The following is a 24,421-nucleotide window of genomic DNA, read 5'->3' as shown; positions in this document are numbered from 1 at the left end:
TAACATTTCGGCCTTATAATTTAATCTCGTGTTTGTTTGGACCTCACGTATTTTATTAATTTTCTGACACATTTCGCCCACTGGCCTTCTTGCAAATGACACCTAGATAGATACGTAGTATCTCGTCAGTGTTGTCGATACAGATTATAAGTGCAAATTCGCGATTTCGGACTCACTGCGCCCTCGGTTCGTACGTTTCATTTTACAGAATCCAAAAGAAGTGGTGATGGAAAGCGGCATCATCAGTTAGTCGTTAAAGTAACAGAAGGATTCGTTATCTGATACGTCGGAGTAACAATTATAGAGTAATTGCAACGATCGGAGCATTCTTTTGCTTTCGTACGTAGTGGAGTTTGAAACCTAAGTACAGTCGATGACCTGTTTGTTTTCCTCGTTCGCCGACAACAAAAGCGCAGTAAGTGAAATGTCGAGACCGATATCGGTAGGCGACGGCGACGTTCCCGCGTGGCGAAACGCGAACACTCCAGGAGTACGCGACCGCACATTGAGAGAGAGGACGGGAGAGGCCGGTGTGGGACGGTCAGTTCCTCTGGAAGAAGTGCCGCAGGAAGCCGAAGAGCGTCCTGCCGCGCGGCCGGGCGGCGGGCGCGACAGCGGCGGCGGTGTAGTTGCGCACCTGTCTGGGCGGCGCGCGGTAGTCGTCGATGGGCGGCCAGGGCGGCTTCTCCGTGCGCTCGGGGGCGGCGAAGGCGCCACCCCTCAGCACGAGCACGTGGTCTTCGGCCAGCCACACCTCGGACGGCCGCAGCCCGCCCAGCGTGCGCGCCGTGTCGCGCGGCACCTCCGGGTTGGCCGCGTAGCTCACGATGCCGGGGCGCGCAGGCGGGTCGCGGTACAGCTCCTTCTGGATCAGGCCGTACTTGCCGTCGGCGATCTGCTGCGACAGCGTCTTGCTGTCCTCGTCGTCCGCGTCGTCGTCGTCCTCCGCGGGCGGCGGCGTGGGCGGCGGCGGTCGCGCCGCGGCGGTGGGCGGCGCCGCCTCCAGGCTGTTGGTGTCGGCCTGCGGCGCGGCCGAGCCCAGGCGTCGCGGCGCCGCGCCCGCCGCCAGCAGCGCCACGGCCACGAGCAGCCACAGCGTCATCTGCCGGCGAGGGCGAGCAGATAGTACACTGACGTGACAGAGTCGTAGGGTAGCTACGTGTGAAAAGGTTTCCGTCTCCATTATAGCCGCACGACGGACTTTTAACACACAATGCAAGTTGGAACTACAGACACGGGACATTCCATTTCGCAAATCGGTAGGGAATTCGATATTCCGAGATTTACAATGTCAAGAGTGCTAGGAGAATACCAAATGACAGGCATTACCTCTCATCACGGCAATGAACTGCCCGACGGCCTTCATTTAACAACCGAGAGCAATGACTTTTGCGTAGACCTGGCAGTGGTAAGAGGCGAGAAATAATCGCAGAAATCAATATGGGACGAGCGGCGAACGTATCCGGTGGCGTTTATGGGCTGTGGCAGCAGACGACCGACGCGAGTGCCTTTGCTAACGACACGACATCGCCTGCTGCGTGTCGTGGGGCTCGTGACCGTACCGGTTGGGCCTTAGACTACTCGATGAAAACCGTGGGCTGGTCAGATTAGTCCCGGTTTCGTTTGGTAACAACTGATGGTAGCGCTCGAGTGTGACGCATACCGCGCGATGTACCCAAGTTGTCAGCGAGCCACTGTGGAAACTGGTGGTGGCTCCATAGTGCTGTGGGCTGTGTTTTCACGTTCCAACCGAACCGATCATTGACTGGAAATGATTTCGGCTACTTGGATACCATTTGCAGTCATGTTGCCAAACAACGAGGGAATTTTTATGGATGACTGCGCTTTGTCATCAGGCCACAGTTGTTCGCAATTAGTTTAAAGAGCATTATGGGCAGTCCCAGCGAACGATTTGGCCACCGTCGAACATTTACGGAACATAATCTAGAAGTCAGTTCGTGCAAAAAATTCCTGCACCGGCAACACTTCCGCAGTTATGGACAGCTGTAGAGGCAGCATGACTCAATAGTAGTTCCAACTACCTGAGTCCACGCCACGTGGAGTTGCTGCACTACACTACGCCGGGCAAAAGGAGCTCCGACACGAGGTTAGGAGGTATCCCGTGGCTTTTGTCACCGCAGTTTCGCTTTGAAAATGAAAATAACAAAAGCAGTAAATCGACGATCGTTTTGTGTATTATCTAATCAGTCGCAGTCCTTAACAAACTGTCAATTAACGACAAAGTATTGGTCAGAGAATTTTGTGACGTTATGGCATAGAGAGTCGAATGGGACGAGAAAGTGAAGCGGTAGTTGAGGAGTGAGAGACGGTTGTAACCTATCCCCTATCTTACTGGATTGTTTTGAGGGAGGAGACCAGAGAGCGAGATCATCGGTCTCGTCGGATCAGGGAAGGACGGGGAAAGAAGTCGGCCGTGCCCTTTCAAAGGAACCATCCCGGCATTTGCCTGGAGCCATTTAGGGAAATTACGGAAAACCTAAATCAGCATGGCCGGACGCGGGATTGAACCATCGTCCTCCCTAATGCGAGTCCATTGTGCTTAACAACTGCGCCACCTCGCTCGATCCCTATCTTATTCAATTTGTACATGTAGCAGTACTAAATGAAACGAAAGAGAAATTTGGAGAAGGAATTAAAATCCAGGAAGAAGAAATGAAAATCTTGGAGGTTTGCCGATGATTCCGTCGGAGACAACAGAGCAATTGAACGGAATTACTAGTGTTATCAAAAAGGATTTTATAAAATGGCCATCAAAGTAGTCGAGTTGAAACAGGTGATGCTGAGGGAGTAAATGAGGCACTGAAAGTCGTACACGAGTTTTGCTCTGTGGAGAGGAAAGTAACTGATGATGACCGAAGTAGAGGCGATATAAAATACAGACTGGCAATAGCAATAAAATCATTTCTGAAAAAAGAGAAAAATTTTGACATCGAGTACGGATGTGCCAGGAAGTATTTTCTGGAGATATTTGTCTGGAGTATAACCTTGTACAGAAGTGAAATGGCAACGGTAAGAACTTTCGACAACAAGAGAAGTCATAGAAATGTGATGCTACAGAAGAATTCTGAAAATTAGACGGTTTGACCGAGTAACTAATGAGGAGCTGCTGCGTTCAATTGGAGAGAAAAGAAATTTATGGCACACCATGACTAAGAGCACATCCTGAGGTATGAAGCTGAGCATGGGGGAGGGATAAGAACTGTAGAGAGTGACGAAGCTTAACTACAGCAGGGAGATGTAGTTTCCATTAGTTACACGGAGACAGTGAGGTTTACACCAGATATACTAGCGCGAAAGAGCTGCAGCAAATCAGTTTTAGGACTCTGATAACACCAACGAGCAATGGTATCTTTTATGTTGATTTATAACGTGGTTTTTGCCAAATGAAGCACGTATAGTTCAATAAATTGTAGCAATAACAAAAAGACACCGTATGTGTCGTGTCACTCATTATGTTCCATAAAGGCCATTAAAGGTGCGAAACATTTCAAGACTTTAGTTAAGATTCCCATGTAACCTACAGGTATTTAGTGAAGATTAACGTTTCCTTCTAGAGCAAGAAATGGCCGAGAAGCAGTAGAGGACGCGGCTTTGGGCAAAAAGACATCATTTGCCATGACAGTGTGTTCGCTACACTTGGAGCCAGACCATTTGATGAACACACAAAATAGGGCACTAGTATTGAATAATATATCTACGTTATTGAACTATCAAATAACCCACAACTGTCTCGAAAATAAAACTGACGCGCAGGCATGATAATAAAATATCAAAAGCAATAAAATCATTTCTCGACACAGAAGAAAACAATTCCGTAATCGTTACTAGATCTGAGCTACAAAAAACCGCAATCATCAACGCTAGCGCCTTTTGAAGACGAAGTAGTTAGATTAAACAAAATTAGTCGTGTGGTGGAAAATCGAGTGAAGTGTAAGAATGTGGAATTCATCAGAGTCCATGCAAAATTATCATTTGACGAGTACAAGACTTCAGTTGATAAGAATACACAGTACGGAAGTATCAGAGAACCCAGGTGAAAAAAAAAAGACGGGCACATATTAAAAAGTTATTGGAACGAGGTAATAAAAAGAAGCTGTTAATTTTTGTGTTACGCCGTATCATGATGCCATTCAAAGCATAAGATGGGGCAAGATGGAAGCACAAAAATTACTTAGAAAATATTTCTTGACTAATACATTGCAAATTATTTCATTAGTTTTGATTAACATATATAGACAGCAGTTTAAATGAAACATTGTTCTCGGGGCTCAGTGACTAAGAATAATCTGCGATGGTATATGTTATACAGACAGATCGCGCGTGACGTTGAAACCTCTAATTGGAGTAACTAAGCTCTAAAAGTGTGAAGTGTCACCAGTATTTTTTCAAGCAGACTGTTTGCTAATGGTGGCAGCGTTCAGTAAATAGCAGTAGCCTGTTGGCACCCGATATTCGAAACGGTAATTTTATCGTCTGTGCTTTCAGAAAATCAAAAGAAAAAATACGGGTAAATGGGAGACGCCGGTTTCATTATGATAGTACTTCCTCGAATTGGAACGATGTTGTGTCCTCGTACAAAGTCAGCAAATCGATTTGAGAGTACAGAGTGTCTAAATACCCGTGCCGTGGATAGTTCCGTGTTGTAACCCTGCTCCATAGTGAAGGTCCCTAATGTGTGCAAGTGCGGTGGCGCGCGACGGAGAGCTGCTGACCAACTGTTCCCGATCACCCAGTGGATTGGATTAAATTTCAAACCGCATCGCATTGTCTCGTAAAGGGAGGGCGCGTTACATCGTTTACGATCATCGCTGATCAGTTTGTCGAATAGGGATGTAAAGTCGGGCAGCCTCTTTGGTGATATTCAGATTTGCACCGGCACCGGATTTCATCATCTCCTTCCCTCCTCTTTCGTCACCAAAAGCACGAAGCTAACACAACTTTACACGCGCTCGGGACCCACACTGAACACGTGCCCTTCGACACTCGGATTTCGCGACGAAAGAAAATGTTTCCGATTAGCACCTGTGGGGTCTGGCAGCCTTTGTATCGTGTTATAACGGTCGGGTTGGCAGTTAATACCAGAGCACGTCGGTCTCGCCGCCAGGCCAGACGACCTCGCTCGCCGCTACAGTTCCGCGGCAGCCACGCCCGGCGAGCAGTTTCCCAACCTTGCGCGGCGCTGGTGAAGGGCCCGGCCGGCCGGCTGACCCCGCAGCCGCCGCCGCCGCCGCCGCCGCCGCCGCGGTACCCGCCGCGCCGATACGCTTTCGCCCCGCCGTGCGCGCACCGCTTCCTCCTCCCGTATCGTCGGCAGTGCCGCAGCAGCTGCCTTCACAAGCAATGTCTTATCTCACTGATAACGTGCACTTCTTGTAGCCGACGGGCGGGATGGTAGTGTCCACGGATTACGTGCACAGTGCGGTGTACACTGTTTTCTTGGAACTGATGTTACTGGGACGGCACATATTGGCACCGTCATCATTCATTAGCGGTGTAGTAGCGCGGTGTACTGCCGGACTGTCGTAACTATTCGCTGTCACGTATTACCGTGATGTGCTGACGAAATATCGAACGAAATGCGGCAGTCTGGGGAGCCGACAGCAGGTAAACACGGCATCACGTTAGGGTAGTGGATATCGTTTGTCACACTGAGAGCCTCCTCACAGATTGGTGGACAGAAGAGGCGCCGCCGACACTGCCAGAGCTGGTGCTTACCCGCGCGCGATCAGCTGTTGCCCGGCGCTGGTCGCTGCTCGCTGCTGCTCCGCTCCTTTCTCTTTCCGTTCCGCCTGCGACCGACGAGCGGGGGCGACTGGCTCGCTTGTCGAGCAGCAGCGCCAGCCAGCCCCGCGTTTCTTTGCTGCAGCGGCGCTCTCCCTGCGAGCGCTGCGGGCACGCCTACTAGCCTAGAGTCCGCCCGCCGGCTTGCGTGCGTTCGCGCAATCAGCCAGCGTCGTGTGCGTCCCAGAGTTTCTGTGCCGGTACTGCGAACGAAATCACATATTTCGTAGCGAGCACATCAGATGGTAGCTACTGTTGTACTCGTCAGTCCAAAGGTTGGTTGAGTGGAGCTCTCCACGCAAGTCTATGCGCGTAGCTTCTGCACAAGTTTGTATCGATTTGAACTTGCTTACATCACTCAAGCCTTCGTCTCCCTCTACAATTTTAACTCCTCCGCTCCCCTCCCTCCCCCCTCCCCACCTCCCCCCCCCCCCCCCCCCGCCGTCACGAACCTATTTCTTGGTGCCTCATCCGATCTACCGAGATAACCTTGAGCATTGTTTTGTAACATCATATCTCTTATAGTCTCAACTGCTTGTCATCCACGTTTCATTTCCGTACGAGGCAACATTTCAGATAAATACCTTCAGAAAACGTAGATTTCTCAGAAATGTTTTTACTTACTATAGCCAGCGGGGGCACCTTCTAGCTTCTTCGGCCGTCGTCAATTACTTCGTTGTCCTTCAGTGTCTCATCAGTAATCTCCCCACCCCCGATCCTTTAAAAAAATACAACTTCAGTGTACGAAACAGCTCCATTCTAAGAAAAGCTAGTTTTGACGCATCTCCTGAACTGTGAGTCGTACTTTGACATAACTGTGCATTTATATGTGGATAGTATTTGCAAATGTATTGCCAATGAGTTAACAGTCTAAAATATAGTAAGCGATAAACTTTTTCCCTTTTATCATTTTGTGGGGGAGGGGGGGGGGGCTGTCGGCGAAGATAAGTTTCATTGAAGTTCGAAATTATGTGCAAAGTTTGTTGGAAGTCGCCAAGTTTTCTCATTCTCAAATACTGGATGAATACAGTCTGGGTGTTGGCGTGCCATGAGTTACGTTGCCTTGTGCATAGTTTCTGACTTTAATACTTGACGTATTTTGCTAAACCATTAACGTAAATTTTTTTCTCTTAATTAGTAGGTTACGACAGATGCGCAGTTTTAGCCATTTATTTACCTCGTTTTTGAGCGACTGAAGAGCTGATCGGGTAGCTGTCGCGGTTTTATAGGATAATAAAATACTGCTGTACGACGAAGGCGCGCAACTTATGCTCTGTCTGAAGCAGTTAATAATTTTGTGAATAACTCTCCACCTACGACCAATGAAATTACAACCAGTGCGCTTTTTGAAACGGACTTTAGATCTGTAGAGATTACAGCGTTTGTTATGGAACATCCATCTTTATTTTAATGTACCTGCTTGAGTTTTCTCGCAATGATAGTTTTTTGTTCTCGGATCTGTACTGTTATAGTGTTCATGTATGTCAATTAAGTAAACAGGAGAAGAAAAGTTTACTGTGATAGTTAATCGACGTTATACGAAGTTTTCATGTGCAGTGTTTCAAAGTCGACTTGATTTGCGACAAAATCTGCGAGAAAGACGTTTCGTGCTGGTATTCCTGTGTGATATCAATTCAACCGTTAGAAGAGCCCTGTGAACAAAGGCGTACCATTGAAAAAACATCCTTTTTCGCGTGGTATAGAAATGTCTTCTATATGTACAGAAGTTGTGGCTTCTGTTTTTATAATCTTACTGAATACCTGGAGAATTCACGAAAATAGCTTGGGCTATATGGCTTCCTTCCCGTGCTATTCGTTTATACAGTAGCCATATAATCAGTGAATACGATTATGCTAGTGGAACAAGAAGTCAGTATGAATGAATTGATAATTAAATCAATACCCTTAGCTATACGTAGGCGTTGGTATACGTCAACGGGGACACTTGAAAATGTGTGCCCCGACCGGAACTCGAACGCGGTATCTCCTGCTTACATGGCAGACGCTCTATCCATTTGAGCCACCGAGGGCACAGAGGATAGTGCGACTGCTGGGATTTATCCCTTGCACGCTCCTCGTGAGACCCACATTCTCATCTTAATGTCCACACACTACATTCGTAGTTCCCCTGCCATTACACCCATTACTCGCGGCAGACAATCCACCGAGTCCCGTAAGAGTCCAGGCAAATCGTGTCCATCCGCACAGGACGACATGTCCGAAAGAACAGATACCATCTTCATATAGAAGCCAGTATGGCGGATGGCACCCGATACTACTAGTCGGAGCGTTGACGTTAAGTACGCATGTTTGAATGTTATATAACGACCAGTCAGTCCGATCGCATGCCCGAGATACTTTCAAGCAACATTGAGGATCCTTGCATATTCTTGTGAATTAAGTGCTGAATTCGCAAACATTAGTGTATCTTTGCCGGATACCGTGCACAACTTTTTCGAAACGCCCCTGCACACAGGGAAACTTCGAGTATTATCTGCAGATACTTTGGCAATTCTTCTGTATTGGAAAGTGTCTGTTTTTCATTGCTTTAGACATTTACTACATGGAAGATAATATTGCAATTATTATCTGGAAGTCGCTTTGCGTTAATGTTGTCTTTTGTGCATCATCATTCCGGTACGCCGTCTCGCGACTACCGACGCCTCGCTGAGCACGGCCATCCAGCCTTCAGGCGCTGGCCCGTGGCCAAGCCACTTTCGAGCCACCGGGACCTGCGACACTGACCTCTGGCGACAGTAACCTCTGACTCGAAGGCACATCGTCTTCTCAGCTTTCTATGTCGCCCAGAGAAAGCGAACCATTGACTCGGGATGCCACACCCCGCTTTACTGTCTCGTATGAATACCACGCGTGCCCGGCGAGGTTTCAAAAAGTTCAAGGTGTGTGTGTGTGTGTGAGAGAGAGAGAGAGAGAAAGAGAACGGGGGGGGGACTACAAGCGTTCTGTTGGGCCTGCGCTTTTGCTGCTCGAGGAGCAGTTACGAGTAATGAAAAGAAGATAATCAATAATCAGATTTGCAAACAATTTCTTCTGAAGAACGCAAGTCACCTTCTCTTCATTTCTTAGCTGTTTTTAATCTTATGTATTAATCACTGTCCAAGGAACCTCGTCGGCAGAGGTTGCGAAATCGCTGTGACGATCGCTGCGTAGGTAGCTACTTGGTGCCTCTTGAAGGTAACTATATTTATAGAGGAATCAGCAGTTTTTTTGTATATATGTCATCGGGAATATTCTTTCCGGACAAACGATCGCAGTATTATCCGTAAGACAGTAGACTGTGGGCTCCAGACCGACGAGTTACTGCAACAGTTTCACGCACATTTTAGCAACTAAATGGAATTTGACATGTTGGATGGACACATTGTGAAGGCCTTCAATATGTAGCTAGTCGCAGTTCTTTCTTATAATTGATCCGATTAAAAATTTAAAATTTAGATGTACTTTCGCCAGTGAGGCTAGGTCCCTCCGAAGCCGACCCATTAGCTTGATTCTTTGGCCCTGCACAGGACGTTCAGAAGCCAGTCCTGCTAGCTCTTTAGGTGATGGTGTAAGCTTGCCGATGCAGTCAGCAAGATCAATTTTTCCTTAGTAACAAGGGAAACCACAGTAAATGTCTATTTAAATCAGTAGCAGAACATCTAGACAGTCTAACATTCACATTCGTACTATAACCTTGTAGGAGTTTTATGTAGGGCCGTCGTGTGTGCACTGTTATTTCAATCATTATTTCCGTCGCCATGGTTAAGAAGTCCCGTGCTATGCTTGCTAGTAAAGAAGTTGAGGAATTATCGAATAGGGTGCATAGACTGCTGTGTGATGCATTGTTAAGAGATCGCCGATAAACAGCCGTGAAGAGGCATTGTATCGTGCGTGCATGTCTGCGCAGCCGATCGCCAGGCGAAAGCAAAAGTGAACCGCAACAGGCCTTTCCCTTTCGGCCGTCAGCGCCTCGCATGCTTCTTGGAAGTCTTTTAGAAGACTGTTAGGGAGGGGTAGGACGCTCGTTGCAGTCCGGATTGGATCTACAGTTAGCTAAAACTGTGTGTGTGTCATATCCCGGAGAATCGAACCTAGACTGCGCTGATTCGCCACCTGGAAAAGTTGAAAACGAGTTCTTGTATCCAGTGACTGAAAATAATCAGGGTTTAGCAACACCCATTTTGCGCTCAGGGTGATTGGAGTCATTCAGCATTGCATTCATCCAGCCTTCGTACATGTGGTATCAAATCCATAGTAATGTAGAGCAGCTGAAATATGGAGTTTGTTTCGGAACGTATCAATACATATGGAAATAATAAGCGCACCACCCCCCTACCCCCCCCCCCCCCACACACACACACACGTACGTTTCTCGCAGACACGAACCAACACAAGGTCTGTATCCAGCAAAGTTTGGAATTTTGTTGTACCCTGTACCATCTGCATTCGCATTAGTTACCAGTTTAGATGAGGTAGGTGCAAGCGTGATCCCTTACAGGATCAGAGAAATGGGAGGCGGAAACGTGTATTTGGTATATGTCCTTTGTTGACATCCACATAATTAGAGACACTAGTTTATTGTTTCAACTTGGGTCAGGAAAGAAACTGACCGCAGAAAAAGCTGTTGTAGTGTTCATCTCTATCCCGCAAATCCTGAAGCTATAGGTTCGCACTATCTCACTACTGTGTAGCCACACCGCTGGTGGCTTGGTTCTGCATTGTTCATCAGTTCGCAGCAACTTGAAATACATTTTGTTCTTCAGTCTAGTATCAGGAAATCATGGAAATGATTTGCACATTTGTTAATCTGGTGAAATTTTTAAGCATACAGACAATCGTGTCAACGATCTCACAAATGTTTTAAGGCCAAATACGAAGATAGTCTGGAGTTAAGTGTACCAATTATGGAAGCGAGCTGTCTCGTAGGTTTGCAGTTCGTATAAAGAGTATAAAGTTCTTGAGAAGGAAACAAAACACTCTTCGAGAACGTAAAATAAATTGCATGTGTTTTAGACAGCAGTCGAAAGTGGCCTATCCATATTTGGAACATTTGTCTTTCATGTTCACATCTTAGGCGACGTGTGGGGTGTGAATGACTTAATGAAGCACCTGCCACGCGCCCATCGTCGGTCACAATGCACTGCGCGACACGCATTCTGTTTGCGAAACAGCAAAAAAGTCGTGAGTCCACGCTGTTGGCGAATTTCATGGTGCCTGTGTAACGAGGACGCTTACGAAACGTGGCTGGCACGAACACTCTCGTGGCATTTTGTATGCGCCAATCGGCGCCAGCCGCCGGGAGTGTGAAGCGCTGAAAGTGAGATGAGATTTTAAGCGTTCGGATTCACTGCTGTCTCACGCTACATTTCTGAATCAGAACGCGGACATGTCTTGTGGCCCAGCGTTTTGATCCTTCGACTGAGTATCGTACGGGACAGAACTTTCATTTATGAAGAACGACTATTCAGGCTTAGGTTTTACGTCCCCCCTCCCCCCTCCCTCCCCCGAAATAGATTAGGCTGTATGCTGGGATGGTTGGTTATCTTTCCCCATCCTTGTCGAAATCCAGCTTGTGCTTCGTCATCAGTGACAACGCCGTCGACTGGATACTTTTTCGAATCTCGCAATTTCTGAAGAACTACCACCTCAAGGTGTAGAAGTGCTTCCATTCGTTGGCAGGAACACACGTTTAACGTGCCCCGTTTCCAGGCAGCTGGGAAGTGTTACTACTTTGTCAGGTATTGTAGAAGATAATTTCAGTTGAGTTTGTTTTAAATTAGATTATCAATGTGATGTTTGTTTCTGGCTAGCTTCGATAAATAAATTACGTGGTTAATCACTTTAATCGTTCTGTGGCTGTTACTAAAGAGATTTCTATGGAACGTGTTCCCGATGTGTTGAAGAGAGTTATCAGTGCACGCTACGTCATACTGGCTATCCGTTGAACTAGTCAAGAAGAACTGGTTTCAGATCCTGGTGTACAGTCTTGATTTCAGGTTGTCATCGTTCTCTAAGTGACTGCAGAGGGAAAAGAAGACGAAGTAATTTATGCAATTTTGGCCGGAGACGGCCCCTACATGTACACTATCGTCGCCCTGCTAACAATATTGTTTACATATTTGTTGATGTACTCGTCGTAAGTGTGTTTATTACAGATTGAGGCATTTCCCACCACTGGAAAAACCCCTGTTTCCTTACTGACGCTACGCAGAATATGTCTGCTGAAAGTTATTGAATTACATTACAACTAAGGTGTCTACATTTGCCCTTCTGTAAAAGGGAAGTCAGCAAGTAAACAGTTCAGAACTTTTTCACGTAATTATAAACGACGGCACGAAGCTGTGGTTGTTAGAGTGAACAATAAACCATTTTTAAGAAACTGGTACTTGAATTCTTCGGGTTCCGCCCTAGGTGAGATTAAGTTTTCTGCATTTTTCTGAATGAATTAGGAGACTGTATCAGTGTTCTTTTGATGTGCGTACCTCCATCGAATGCTCCTTAAATGTGCAGGGCATGTTTAGAGATGCCTTTTGACATTCGAAGACTAGAAGGCTTGAGAACCGCCATCGTTATTTATTTCTTGCCTAATTTAGTTCACTGACTTGCAGCAGCAGCTCTGCCTCTCTTGGTGATATTGGCAAGGCCGTCAATACATTTTCAAGAAAGCGAAAGCTACGGACACAAATAACTCTCTTTACTTTCACCTTTGAAACTCGAATCTGCGACCACAAAATGTGAGAGCGCTGTGAAGAACCGATCTATAATAGCTGCCACTGGGAATTGTGGTTATAGCATTTATCTGTTCAAGAGCGAACCAACTGACCTTTCTGTATTTTGTGTAAACAAGGGCTGCAGGGGCCAATCTGGGCACGCAATCGCCGTTATATTTGTGGGTTTTTTTTTTCAGAACTATATTTTCATCCTAGTTCGAAGCAGTTTGATAATTTTTCGAGTTTTTCCTCTGCAATCGACGTGAATGCGAGAAGTGTTGACGTCGGAGAAGCAGCAGCAGTTTTAAAATAGGCGAGAGTTACATCACAATTTAATGATTATTCCGGAAGAGCGAATCGCCTACGCTGAATCCAGATGTGTTTTCCCTTTCTCTGCGAGACATTGGCGGTAAATGTCACGGACACCAGGCTATTAGAACTAGATTACGTGCCAACTGGCTTTCTAGGCGGCAAGCGCCCCTGCACTGCTTAGGAGAGTTGCAGGGCTGTCTTCCTGCAAGCTGTCGCTTAGTCGTCCACTTCCTTATGTGGCGCGAGCGGTTTCTCCGTTCTTGTCAGTCCGTTGTTACTTTTTTGAGTGACTGGCAACGGTGATGCATGTGGTTGTGTTGTGAAGATTTCTGTATCTAAGAAACTGCACCGTTTGGCGTATCGTGTTCAGATTGCTAAATAATGGAACCCTTCATAAAAAACTATGTTCCTTTCTGGTCGCTAACAAGAAACATCAGGTTTCCTAGTGAAGCGTCAGACTCGGGTATCTCGGTGTAAACGAACTTGTATAATTGTTTCTCGGTTTGTTGCATGTCATTTGTTGGTATACTACATCTTTCAATGATTTCCTTTGTTGTTATCGTTAAACCTTGAATGTCGTACCAATTGGTCGTGTGGCACTTCCTGAAAGAACTGTTTCCGAAGAACGGCTATAATAAAAAGAGATATAAACGTGGCCAGCTCGAAAACATGGAGTCACTCAGTCATCGCAACATGATTAACCTGTAACAGCTGTTCCTTTCTTTGGAGTTATATAAGATAAAATAGGCAAAGTTCTAACAGTCAAGGTAGTCACACTCCACGTATTATTCCAACCATATTGCGCCTTAGTCTCAATGTTCCTGGAATTCAAAGAAGTACTTTTGAATACGGTGGCAGTTACATCGAACCGTTCAGAACGCTGCACAGAGCGCCAACGCTACATTAAATATCGTGATTTCGACACCTGCCGTTACCGAACATGGCGTGTAAAGTAAACATTCCATTATCTTTGATTTAAGTAAACATACCATTATCTTTGATTAAAAGAAAAATCTATCTCGTGTATCTACCTACAGAGATTCTGCCTTCAAAGAAAAGATCAGGAAGTGCAACAACTACACTAACCGGAACAGCGGTGCGTACAAACGGACGCTCGCTGATGAAAGGCTGCAAAGAAATGAGTTGCCTCCTGTGTAACTGAATAAACAACGCTACTAATGTTTCTCCGTCACAGAAATCACATAATCTTTGTTAGCATATTGAGGTTACATGGCTTTATGATGTGTCCATGACGTAATTTAGCCAGCTACGTGCGAAAGCACCACACAAGCTATCAGTAAGACAATTACCTCCTGACATTGACGACAGAGAAAGTCGTTGAAAGCTAGAGTTTGCAAGAATGTCGGCGTGGGGAACTGTGTTGTCAACAAGATTTCATGTTAGAACTGGACATAATTCTAGGCTGCAGATTGCCATCACGTAGACCCTAGCGAACTAATGCCGCTCTAGATTGAAATTCATGTTCAAGGGAGTCTCGTGGCAGATGATGGATAGGCAAATCCGCTACCCGTCGTGACCGATAATCCTACAAGAAAAAGTCCAGAAGTTTGAAGAACTGATAGTCGATCAGCGGGAGAAGTTATGTAGAACAGTAGGTTCAAACGGGGTGAACTATCCACAGCTTCTTCTTCTTCTTCTTCTTCTTCTTCTTCTTCCACGAGTTGACACTTTTAAGGAACACCCAAACTCTGTAGTAATGACAAAGTTACGCCTCTTGCCTAGCAATTTCTAATGCCGTTCGTCAAGCAGAAAGTCTGGGAACTGTTTTCTCATATTTAACGTCGTTAACAGGATGTAGATGTTGTCCATAGTGGTTTTGATTATATAGTATTACCCAGGTTCCTCCATTTTTTCGGCAGTTCGGTCCATATAAAAGAAGCATATCGGAACTATCATCGCAGTTGCTCATAGTCTGTAGCCGATGGTTAATGAGCGGGTAAAGTCGCTAGACCGTTAGTTTTCCCTAGTCCCTTCCTCGAAATTGGAGAATGATGGTGGACTATAAATATCGGCGCTATGGCAACGCGGAAAGACTGCGCGCCGCAGCGGCTGGATAGGGCGGGGTGTGGGGCGTGGCTGGTGGCGGGGTCGCCAGCAGCAAGGCCGGGCCAAGGTCCGTCCGTCCGTTCGTTCGTCCGCGTCTCTCACCTGCCGTCACGTTACGTGTGCTGCCCTCGCCACAGGGAGCGCAGCAGCCACGTCGGCTAACCGAAAGCAGGCGCTGGCGCTGTCCATCCCGTCACCCGTCGCTGTCACTGTACGGCGTTCACTTCTGACTCTTCGCCAAATAATAGACGAGTCAGAGAAAAATCTTAGTGGATCAAGCTTACCTCGGGAATGTAGAAGTCAGAATGCAAGTACATTGGGCAGTGATGCCGGTACATAATTTTCCACTGTACTTGACACTGATAGTGGAAGCTTGCGTAGAAAAACGATAAAAATGGCAGATTACCTGGGTTTAAACTCTGCAAATGATTCGTGTAATTGCCTCTCGAATCGAAATGAACAAGAAACAAGGGCGGAACGCTGACTTTGGAGCGACTGTAGGTTGGTTTATGCGTTTCCAATCTAGTTATTGAGTTAAGCAATTAGAAATCGAGAGTGAAAACTGTGGGCTGATACTGATCCAGCTGAACATTTCAAAAAGCATTATTGATATGGAGGGCTACAAAAAAAAAGTATACAGTGCGTACGAAAGTGGTTTGTACTGGAAGAAAAGTGACAGCAAAATTCCTTGTTTCTGAGAATGAAATGTCAGTGCTCGGTTTTAAGACAAAGCAAATGACGCATCACTGCTATGGTATATGTACGGTTTTGTTTTTAACTCAGTGTTTCTTAGTATTTATTATCTGTATTGTATTTATCATCAGTTGTGGATGTAATTATCTCGTAATCACAGCCTGGAAGAAAATTCCGTGCACACAGTGCACCCCAGTTTGACTATCGCTCACATTTTTTCTGTAATGTCTGTGTTCGTAGTTGGACTCGCGTGGGTGGTAGACCCTCAGTCGTGGGTTTCCCCGGATCCGTCGCCACTATCGGGTCTTATCACACTAAAAACCTTCTGGATGTACTGTCACGTCATCGCGTACGAATACTTTAAATGTCAAAATAGCCGACATTTCTGCCGCATTGCACTGACCTTGCTTGATGCAAAGGCTAATCCTGCGTATTTATATTGCTAACAGTTCTGATTCTTGAATTATTTCGAAAACCTTCCGGCCCCAATCATCTCTGTATCTGCTCAACCAGACTACACTTTTCGCATTTGTGTTCGCTGTTTAAACAAAACTTTGCCGTGATGAGCATTGCTGTCCGCTTCCCTGTTTTTTCTCCTCGCTCTGTTGTAAGTACTGTGCGAATATGTTTGTAAGGATCCACAAGTGACTTTACTATCTAAATGCAGTAGAATCGATTGTTCGCTACCCTTTTTAACTACTTTATTAAAAGTTATATATCTCTACATATATTCTGTAATTTCCTTTCCATCTGCTAACCCAAGAGAGAAGTGAGTGTGGGGAGAAGTGTGTGTGATTCCTGTGTCTCAGGTATGGCTCCTAGACGCCTTCAGCTCTTTTTCGATGTTCGTCCAGTGCAAATGAAATTTTCAGAAATTCAATTATTTGCACGTGGGCTCGTACAAGTTCCATATAAACATTGTGTAGATACTGAGGTTACAATAGTTTTGCGTAGACCAACATAGCAGGTCAAATAATTCTTTATCTATAGCCGGCCGGTGCGACCGAGCGGTTCTAGGCGCTTCAGTGTGGAACCGCGCGACCGCTACGGTCGCAGGTTCGAATCCTGCCTCGGGCATGGATGTATGTGATGTCCTTACGTTAGTTAGGTTTAAGTAGTTCTAAGTTCTAGGGGACTGATGACCTCAGATGTTATGTCCCATAGTGCTCAGAGCCATTTGAACCATTTTATCTGTAGGCAGATTATTTGCTTCACTGTGAATTTACCCATTCGATAGTGGGGACGGTGATTAATTGCCCCTTGTCATGCCCGAATATGGTTATCTAAATCGGAGGCGATATGAGTGATTTTTTTCCGTGCTCTAGTTTATTGAGTATAATGTTTTAAGTCTATATGTTTATACACCTGAGTCAAACTGTATCTAAGTGTACTGTAGCGTCTACGTTTTTTAGTGAGGCCACATTGTTTCGTGTATTACACGATTTAGTTTCCTCATTGTTCATATCGGTAGAATGTAAAGATTATCTATTTGTGTCTTACTTAGGCTATATTACCAATGTTATTTCTGTTGTTCCTCTGGGAGATTGTAAAAGTCATGCTTCCAGGATTGCTTTTCTATCAATTTTCTCTGCAGTCTTTAGTCTGTTAAAAGTCGTTTAGTGTTTATTCTTCAGCATTTCATCTTGCAGTTCGTCACCTCCAGTGCTAGGTTTCGTTTGTACCATCTCACTCAAATATCTGTGCTCTAGTTTCTGAGGCGTAGTTCCACTTGCATTACTGAGTTGTCGAGACAGCCTGACAGGCGTAAGAAATTATCGTTCGTTTTGAGAAGGTTTGTAGGTGAAGCATGTTGTACAGTGTGATTGAGCAGCCCCTAACAGATGCCGTTTTATGCAAGCTGCAATGTTACGCGAGATATCCATATTCTCTTGCTCACTGCGCACAAATTATAAGTCCTAAAAAAAAGACCTTTTTTTTAAAGACATTTATTTAATGTAGTTAAATTTTGTACAGGGATACGTCTTCGCCACAGGCCACGGTTTTCGAGTTATTCAGGAAAAACGCACGAAAGTGATTTCAAACGCACCTCCACTCCCTTACACATCCTTCACTAGTCAGAATTTCTGGTGTCTTGTTCGTGGCATTCTCTCCTGCCACTGCACAAAAATTTCCGACTACACGAAATATTCCCAACATTCGACCACGAGCATAGTCAGCCATTTCGTAAACATTATTGGTTTTAAACATGCCCGTGAGAGCAGTGAAAGAAAGACTTTTGCAAACGTTGCGCTGAAATTATGTTGACAATAAGATATAAACTCGACCCGTACAAGCACATTAGTTTCCTGGACAGAAGGAATAACTCCAAAACTACTGCCTCCAGCGAAAACGTATTCCAGTACAGAATTTAATTACATTAAATTTCCTACAAGAAGGTTCTGTTCATCTTTTCTGTAGAACTAATAGTTTGCGCGCAGCGAGTGAGAGAATATCGAAATCCTACGCATGACTTATGAAGGTAAGATACATTGAGGGTTGCATAAAACTATGTCGGTAGGGGCAGCTAAATCACCCAGTGTAGTTTCCATTTGATTTGTCGAGAATCGTGATATTGCTCGTCGCCAGTTCCTAAGCTCTGTAGACCGAGTTTTTCTCTTCGGTTTCATGGCACTGCTCCTTTATTTCATATGCCAATGTCCATTGGTACAGTATGCTTTTGTAAATAATGTGTTATTCGAAAAATCAGTTACCCGAACAGCCCAGTTGCTTTGGATAAACGATGCACTTACTGTATCTCGATCAGAATAACGAAGTGACTTACTGTATTGTAGAGCATGCCAGGGAGAGGGTGGGTGGAGGGAGAGAAGCATTGGGTTCACCGTTACCCGTGCAAAGCCGTGTGGGTGTGATAGATACAGCAATGACTACATTCACACGATCCTCTCTTGCGTTCGTAATTAAGTTGCCTTTGCAAGATAAAATTAGCCTTATTACTTTCCTGTAAGCTATCTCGTCTGTCTCAGATGTTCTGTTGCGTAAGTCAAACACGCAGCACAGAGGAACATCTTAGTTAATCACACAAATTAGGTTATCGGTCACAAGCGCCGTCTGCCAACTACTGTGGCGACTGGGACAACGCTGAAAACAACGAAGGGGGCGATTCGTTGTCACCACGGCAACAGTTGTGCAGACAGTTAACTGTCAAATATATTGTCCTGATCCACGTACAGACCTCACCAGCTACCTTTATTTTCAGTGTGGCCATTGGAATTGCTGAAATTGGAGCCCAATTAATTATGGAACATCCACCATGCTTCACAGTTGCGGTGAAAAAGAGTGAATTGTAATCTCCTCCAGATATTTCCTGTGACTTAACATTTATTGCGCCAACCCACATTACATTTTTCCGTTTCTCAGTAAGCCTGATTTTTGGCTTCTTACGCGACAGAAATCTCTTATTGTAATCACGTGATTTATCAGAAGCTTGACAATATGATTTTTATACTGTGTGTCTGGTTTATGCAGCTCGCGTTCATTTGTTTACTTTGACATCCTGTTTTATGAATATTAATTTCTTGATTCATAATGCTGTTTAATGCCGCGCTGTCTGTATCATTAAGCTTTTCATCACTTTTTTTTAGTTTGTTCATAAAGTATTGTCATGAGGGAAGATACGGCATTATTTGTAGATTTGCGACTACTGCCACAGGCGTACAAACTATGCTGAAAGCATACACCAGTAGGATTTATTGGAAATCTGTAATGCAACACTTGACAGTAAGGCACAAGGCACAGATAGGCTAGCGTCCCAGATAGCTTCCTTGAGGCACTGTAGTACAAGGGACAATCTTAAGATGGCATCATTATGTTACAGATAAGTCGGGCATGAAGCATAATGTGTTTACACCAGGCTGTTCACAGTAATTTGTGCATTACGAAAGAGTATAACAGTCGTTCGGTTTTACGCCACTTTGGCAACTTGAGTTTGTGTGGCTGCGTCTTTCTTTATACATGATTAGCATCTTATTGCTCTTGAGTAGAGACATTGACACAGCTACAGCCCCTGTTCCATCTCGAGGCGGTGGCTGGGAGTCAGTGACCTCTGCGCCAGTGAACTTCAGTTATAACTAGTGTGTTGCTAGATTATTTTGCCAGGTTATTTGGCATCAAACATCATATTTTAGAAATCAGCCTTAAACGTTCTTGGCTACAAGTTCATGTGGGTATCAAGCACTACTGAAATTCCGGATCTTTCTGCTGATGCCACTCTGCCCGGAGCGAGCTGCTATCTTTTTCAGCCACTCGTTGTATGGAGGTGACTGTAGGTGCAATACACTACTTCCATAACGTTTCCGTATAAAGCTCTACCGCTCTGTCCACGGTACCGAGCGCCTGCCGTTCCATCTTCAGCCAGTGGGCCCACGTGGACGCGGTGGGGACGCGGTGTCAGCACACAACTCTCTCGGCCATTGTGGGCCCCGTACCAGTCTTCCCACAAAGGGAAAAAATCCCTGGCAGTCCCAGGAATTGAACCCGGGTCCTCCGCAGGGCAGCCATTTACGCTAACCACTTAGTTACGGAAGTGGACTTTCCGCATAAAGGCATGCCACAAAACAGTACGCGGCCACACTTGGATTTCCAGCGAAAAGCGTTTCCTGTCTTGGTAGCAGCTAACGGTACCGCAACGGCAGATCCAGTCGTTCCGTTTTTTACCGATTCCAGTCACGCAGCGACCGTCGGCGCTTTAGTAATGTTTGGCGTATCCGCTTCTCTGACCTTCCACCGCAAACGGTCTCTAGCGGTGGACTGCGTGTGACCCACATCACTGACCGCTAGGTAATGCACGTATAAAGACGAATGAGTCGGTTTCAACGGAAGATTGCAAAATAATCTATTGCTGCCGTTGCCTTTGATTTGACGCAGAATGCTTCTTTTGAAGTGACTTTGAATGTTGTCAATGAAAATGATATACCAATAGACGAACGATGTGAAATACAAAAATTAATAATAAATAATACAAATTTACAGGCGTGTTGAAAGTGTGTTCCTTATTGAGAGAAAGCTGTATAAATTAAAAAATTTGGGTTTGTGTAGGTTTTCGTCCAAGGACTCGGGACGTAGTGATAAAAGACATCGCATCGGAAAGTCACTCGCCGGTTCTGTCCCAAAAAATGCCTGTCCCTTTAATCCGATTTCTTACTTTTTTACAAGAATATATTTACACTGCTTAGCGCAGAGGTTTGTGGTTTCTTGGATTACTTAATGCTGTGTCAAGTATGGATCCTACGAATGACTGAGATTGATGTTTACGAATAGCGTTTTGTTTATGTTGATGAATTTGAAAGGAGAAAGACGGAGAACAAATGCAGACACCAGTACAGGGTGTTTATAAATGAATATCGGGGCTTTAACGCTTCATAATATCTACTACATTAAACTTACAGTTATAGATGATACGTCAAAAGAAAGAGCAACTCAAACAGTTGTTTGCCATTTGCATGGCCTCCACGTTCACCCGACCTAACGCCATGCGATTTTTTCCTTCGGGGCTTCATCAAAGATCGTGTGTACGTGCCTCCGCTACCAGCAGACCTCCCTGAATTAAGAAACCGCATTGAAGTAGCTGTTGCTACAATCACTGAAGACACACTGATCGACGTTTGGGAAGAACTCGGCTATAGACTTGATGTGTGCAGTGTGACAAAGGGTGCTCGCATTGAACATTTATAAGGTTCTTGGTAAAACTGTTGGAGTTGCTCTTTCATTTGACATATTTATATCTGTAAGTTTAATATTACAAATATTATAAAGCATTAAAACCCCGATATTTATTTATAAATACCCGGTACATTGGTTGCTTATGTATTGTAGCGTCGAGGAATCCGCTGTGTATAATGAATCGATAATAGTCAAAATTCTGCAAAGGATTAAAAAAAGGGCAGTGTTGGTTGATTTGAGCTCCCAATTGTGAACAAACTTCTATGTTCAGTAACAGAAACTAAAAGCGGTACAGGGGCGTTGAGGAAATAAGCAACGTAAAATTACAATTGTTTTGTGCAGAAGAAAGCAGTGAACATTGTTCAAAATCTTTTCCTATTGATTCTGGGGAGCCGCACCTCGTTGGCTCACCCATTTAAACTTTAAAAATTTACGTCAAGTATTCCACCTCAGTCGCTAGCAAACATTAAAAATATCGACAGACTGACACTTGAGAGGAAAGTTCTGGCAACTGCCCTTCCCCCTCCTCACCCCCACCGCCACCCCTATCGCCTCAAATGAGTTACAGGTGTTTTCCGTCCGCTTAGTAGGTATAACAACACAGTTTCATTAAATTCGGGCAGGCTGTGTAGACGTGACTAGGATCCTCATTTTTGCAAGGAATTTACATCTCCATGCAATTCCAGTGTACCACTTGTAAAAAGTATTTAAAATATCAACATAGCTAGTTTTCTAACAGGATGCCGTAGGGTACTTTGTCGGACAAGTAAACGGCGAAACACGAAGTTGTATCGGAAACGGAAAGACAGTCAGCAGTTTTTCGTTTGTGAAAAGCAATTTAATTTTTTAGTGTTCCATGAGAAACAGCAAGTTGAGGTTGTTGTTTACAGGCATTGAAGAAGAATGAATACATAAAGGCTGTTTTCACACATTGATAAAGATGAGTGAACTGACGAAGTGTAGGCTGCGATTGATGATTTTATTCGCTCTCCGAAACGCTCGTTCGCTCCATGTACAACTACAAATCCAAATTTGAGCTTGTATTTTTGGTTAATTATATGATTTTTCAGTGCACTGAACGCGGTCGATAACGTAAAGTTCGTATTCGTACAACCTCCAACGGCACCACTGCGAATAAACCACTAGATAATTTTCGAATCATCACTATGATCGATGACTATTGTATTTTCTAAGTGTTATATAGGTAGTTTATTCAAGAATAGTGGTATCAACGCCCACCTGACGAATTCATATTTAGAATTCGCGTTATATTTCCTTTAATTGTGTAATACTCTCCAAATTTATTTTTAGTGTATCTCAAATATCATTATTATAGTGGTGACAGAATTTGCTTCACATTGTGAGACCAGTTGTCTCCAAATGGTGCCGTATGAAAGTGATTAGCAGTGGAAGCCTTTCCAGATGCATACTGGCAATAGAAGTTACTAATGCAGGATAGCAAGTAGCGTACACCAGACGCTAGTTCTGTTGTATGCATTGCTGTTGCCTTAGCAAGTATCAGGTGCACATTCATCGTAACCGGGCTTCCCCCGTCTTCCTGTAACGCACGCGGTGGCCTATTTACTTGGACGTCGCCTGCTCTGTCATTCTGACTAGTCCCGTTACCAGACCCACTGCTGCGCGACCTCGCGCTTTAATGGTGCGGAAGCGGCGTGACGGCGTCACGTCGAGTCGAGTCGCGTCGCGTCGCGTCTCGTCCTAGGCGTCACAGGGCGTAGCTGGCCACGTCTGCCTGCGCGCCGTCCACCAGCGCTGCCGATACAGAACGAGGCCGGCGTGCGGTTGGCCTTTGCTTCACTTCTTGCGAGCGCGCCGCATGCTGCCAGCGCTCCACCTCGCAGGCTAGCTTTGCCTGTCCACTGGAGATTGAATCGAGGCCGGATGCGCGTCCGGTTGCTCAATTATTGCCCCCTTTTTTCCGCGTCATTCTCAGATGCCCTTACTCCATATTCGGTGCTGTCCTCGCCAATATCTTTTCAGATCGTAGACAGCTAGTACTCTTTCGACTGCGGAGTTTTCCTGCACTCGACCTCGACAATGTAAAGATTATTCCGAAGTCCAAGTTAGTCAACCCGGCTGCAAAAGCGATCCAGCGGTATAGCTTGCTGTCGGCTTCACGGCCACGGGTGAAAGTAGCTCGCCAAATGGCATCGTGCACAACTCTGAACGGCAGTGATGCATCTCGGAGGCCTGCATTTTGCATTAATGGGGTGCCCTACAAGGCTGACGCTGGTGCCGCCTTGTTGATTCCGTACCTCGCCGACATCAAAAATGTTTATACCGGAAATTAGCTATCTTTTGAGGAGTCAAAGCGTACCACATTATCTTAAATTGAGAATTTCAGATATAAACAGAGATAACCTCTGTTCGCCGCATGGTCGATGATAATAGGACTACCAGTGTACGTGTCGACAAGTTGGAGAATGTTGTAACCTTACAAGTTTTACGGACGACGCTGCTGCTGGCGGAAGAATGCTATCGGCAGAAAACAACATCGTTTTCCATTCAGACTTCGAGAATTGCTTGTACACGTCCCGAGGAAAACTCTTGTTTAATGTATGCATATCGTGTGATCTTTGGTAACTTGTTTAATTTCGACCTATGTGTACAAGTTGAGACTGCAATTGTAAGCAAATTATTTTTGTAAATAATCCCATTGACTGTGTGCAACTGTCAACTCTGTCGTTTACTCTTACAGTTTGCCTACCTTTTTCAGCCTCTTTCCCTATAATGCTATTCTTCTTGTCGCTAAATTTGACACTTTGAGGTTCGGGTTTATTGAGCGAAGTAGTTGAGGGAAAATATACGGGTTCGCGAAGTCTCTTTCAAATCTCCCGTCCCGCCATCTGAATTTGTGCTTTCCATTGTCTCCTGAAATACTCGGGGAATGTCGGGATGGTTCGATGGAACAATCCACGAACGAATTCCTTCGCCATACTTATTCATCTGAGTTAATTTAATTATGATAATCGGCTCGGTGCTACCAGATTCGTTAGGTGAATGTTGGCTCGCAGATGACCAAAAGCAAATAATAACTGTTGTAACAAATCTGAAGGTAGTAAACATTTCGACACTTTCCCTAAATTCGTAATACCGTGCACTACTTTCCTGTCGTTGATATGTTTAACGCAGCCAAG

The 24,421-nt window shown here is 45.1% G+C and overlaps 2 protein-coding genes across 5 annotated transcripts in view; one reads left to right on the top strand and one right to left on the bottom strand.

The window, feature by feature from the left end:
* LOC126282172 (N-alpha-acetyltransferase 15, NatA auxiliary subunit) overlaps positions 1-24,421 on the top strand; it is a 282,396-nt gene that overhangs the window by 123,371 nt on the left and 134,604 nt on the right. The gene's annotated exons all lie outside the window — the stretch shown is intronic.
* Positions 1-24,421, bottom strand: part of LOC126282173 (uncharacterized) — a 42,514-nt gene that overhangs the window by 4,173 nt on the left and 13,920 nt on the right. For 2 of the 4 annotated variants that reach the window (XM_049981697.1, XM_049981698.1), the window contains exon 2: positions 638-1,102. In XM_049981697.1, coding sequence (XP_049837654.1) covers positions 638-1,102 — 465 coding nt within the window. Of the gene's footprint in view, positions 1-637; positions 1,103-5,736; positions 6,168-24,421 lie in introns of those variants that run through there. The other 2 variants (XM_049981700.1, XM_049981699.1) reach the window with 2 other exon arrangements.

This window comes from Schistocerca gregaria, chromosome 7 (genome assembly GCF_023897955.1).
Source record: "Schistocerca gregaria isolate iqSchGreg1 chromosome 7, iqSchGreg1.2, whole genome shotgun sequence".
NCBI classification, from domain to species: domain Eukaryota; kingdom Metazoa; phylum Arthropoda; class Insecta; order Orthoptera; family Acrididae; genus Schistocerca; species Schistocerca gregaria.
Note: the sequence above shows the minus strand (reverse complement) of the source record. Positions and strands in the feature narration are given on the sequence as shown.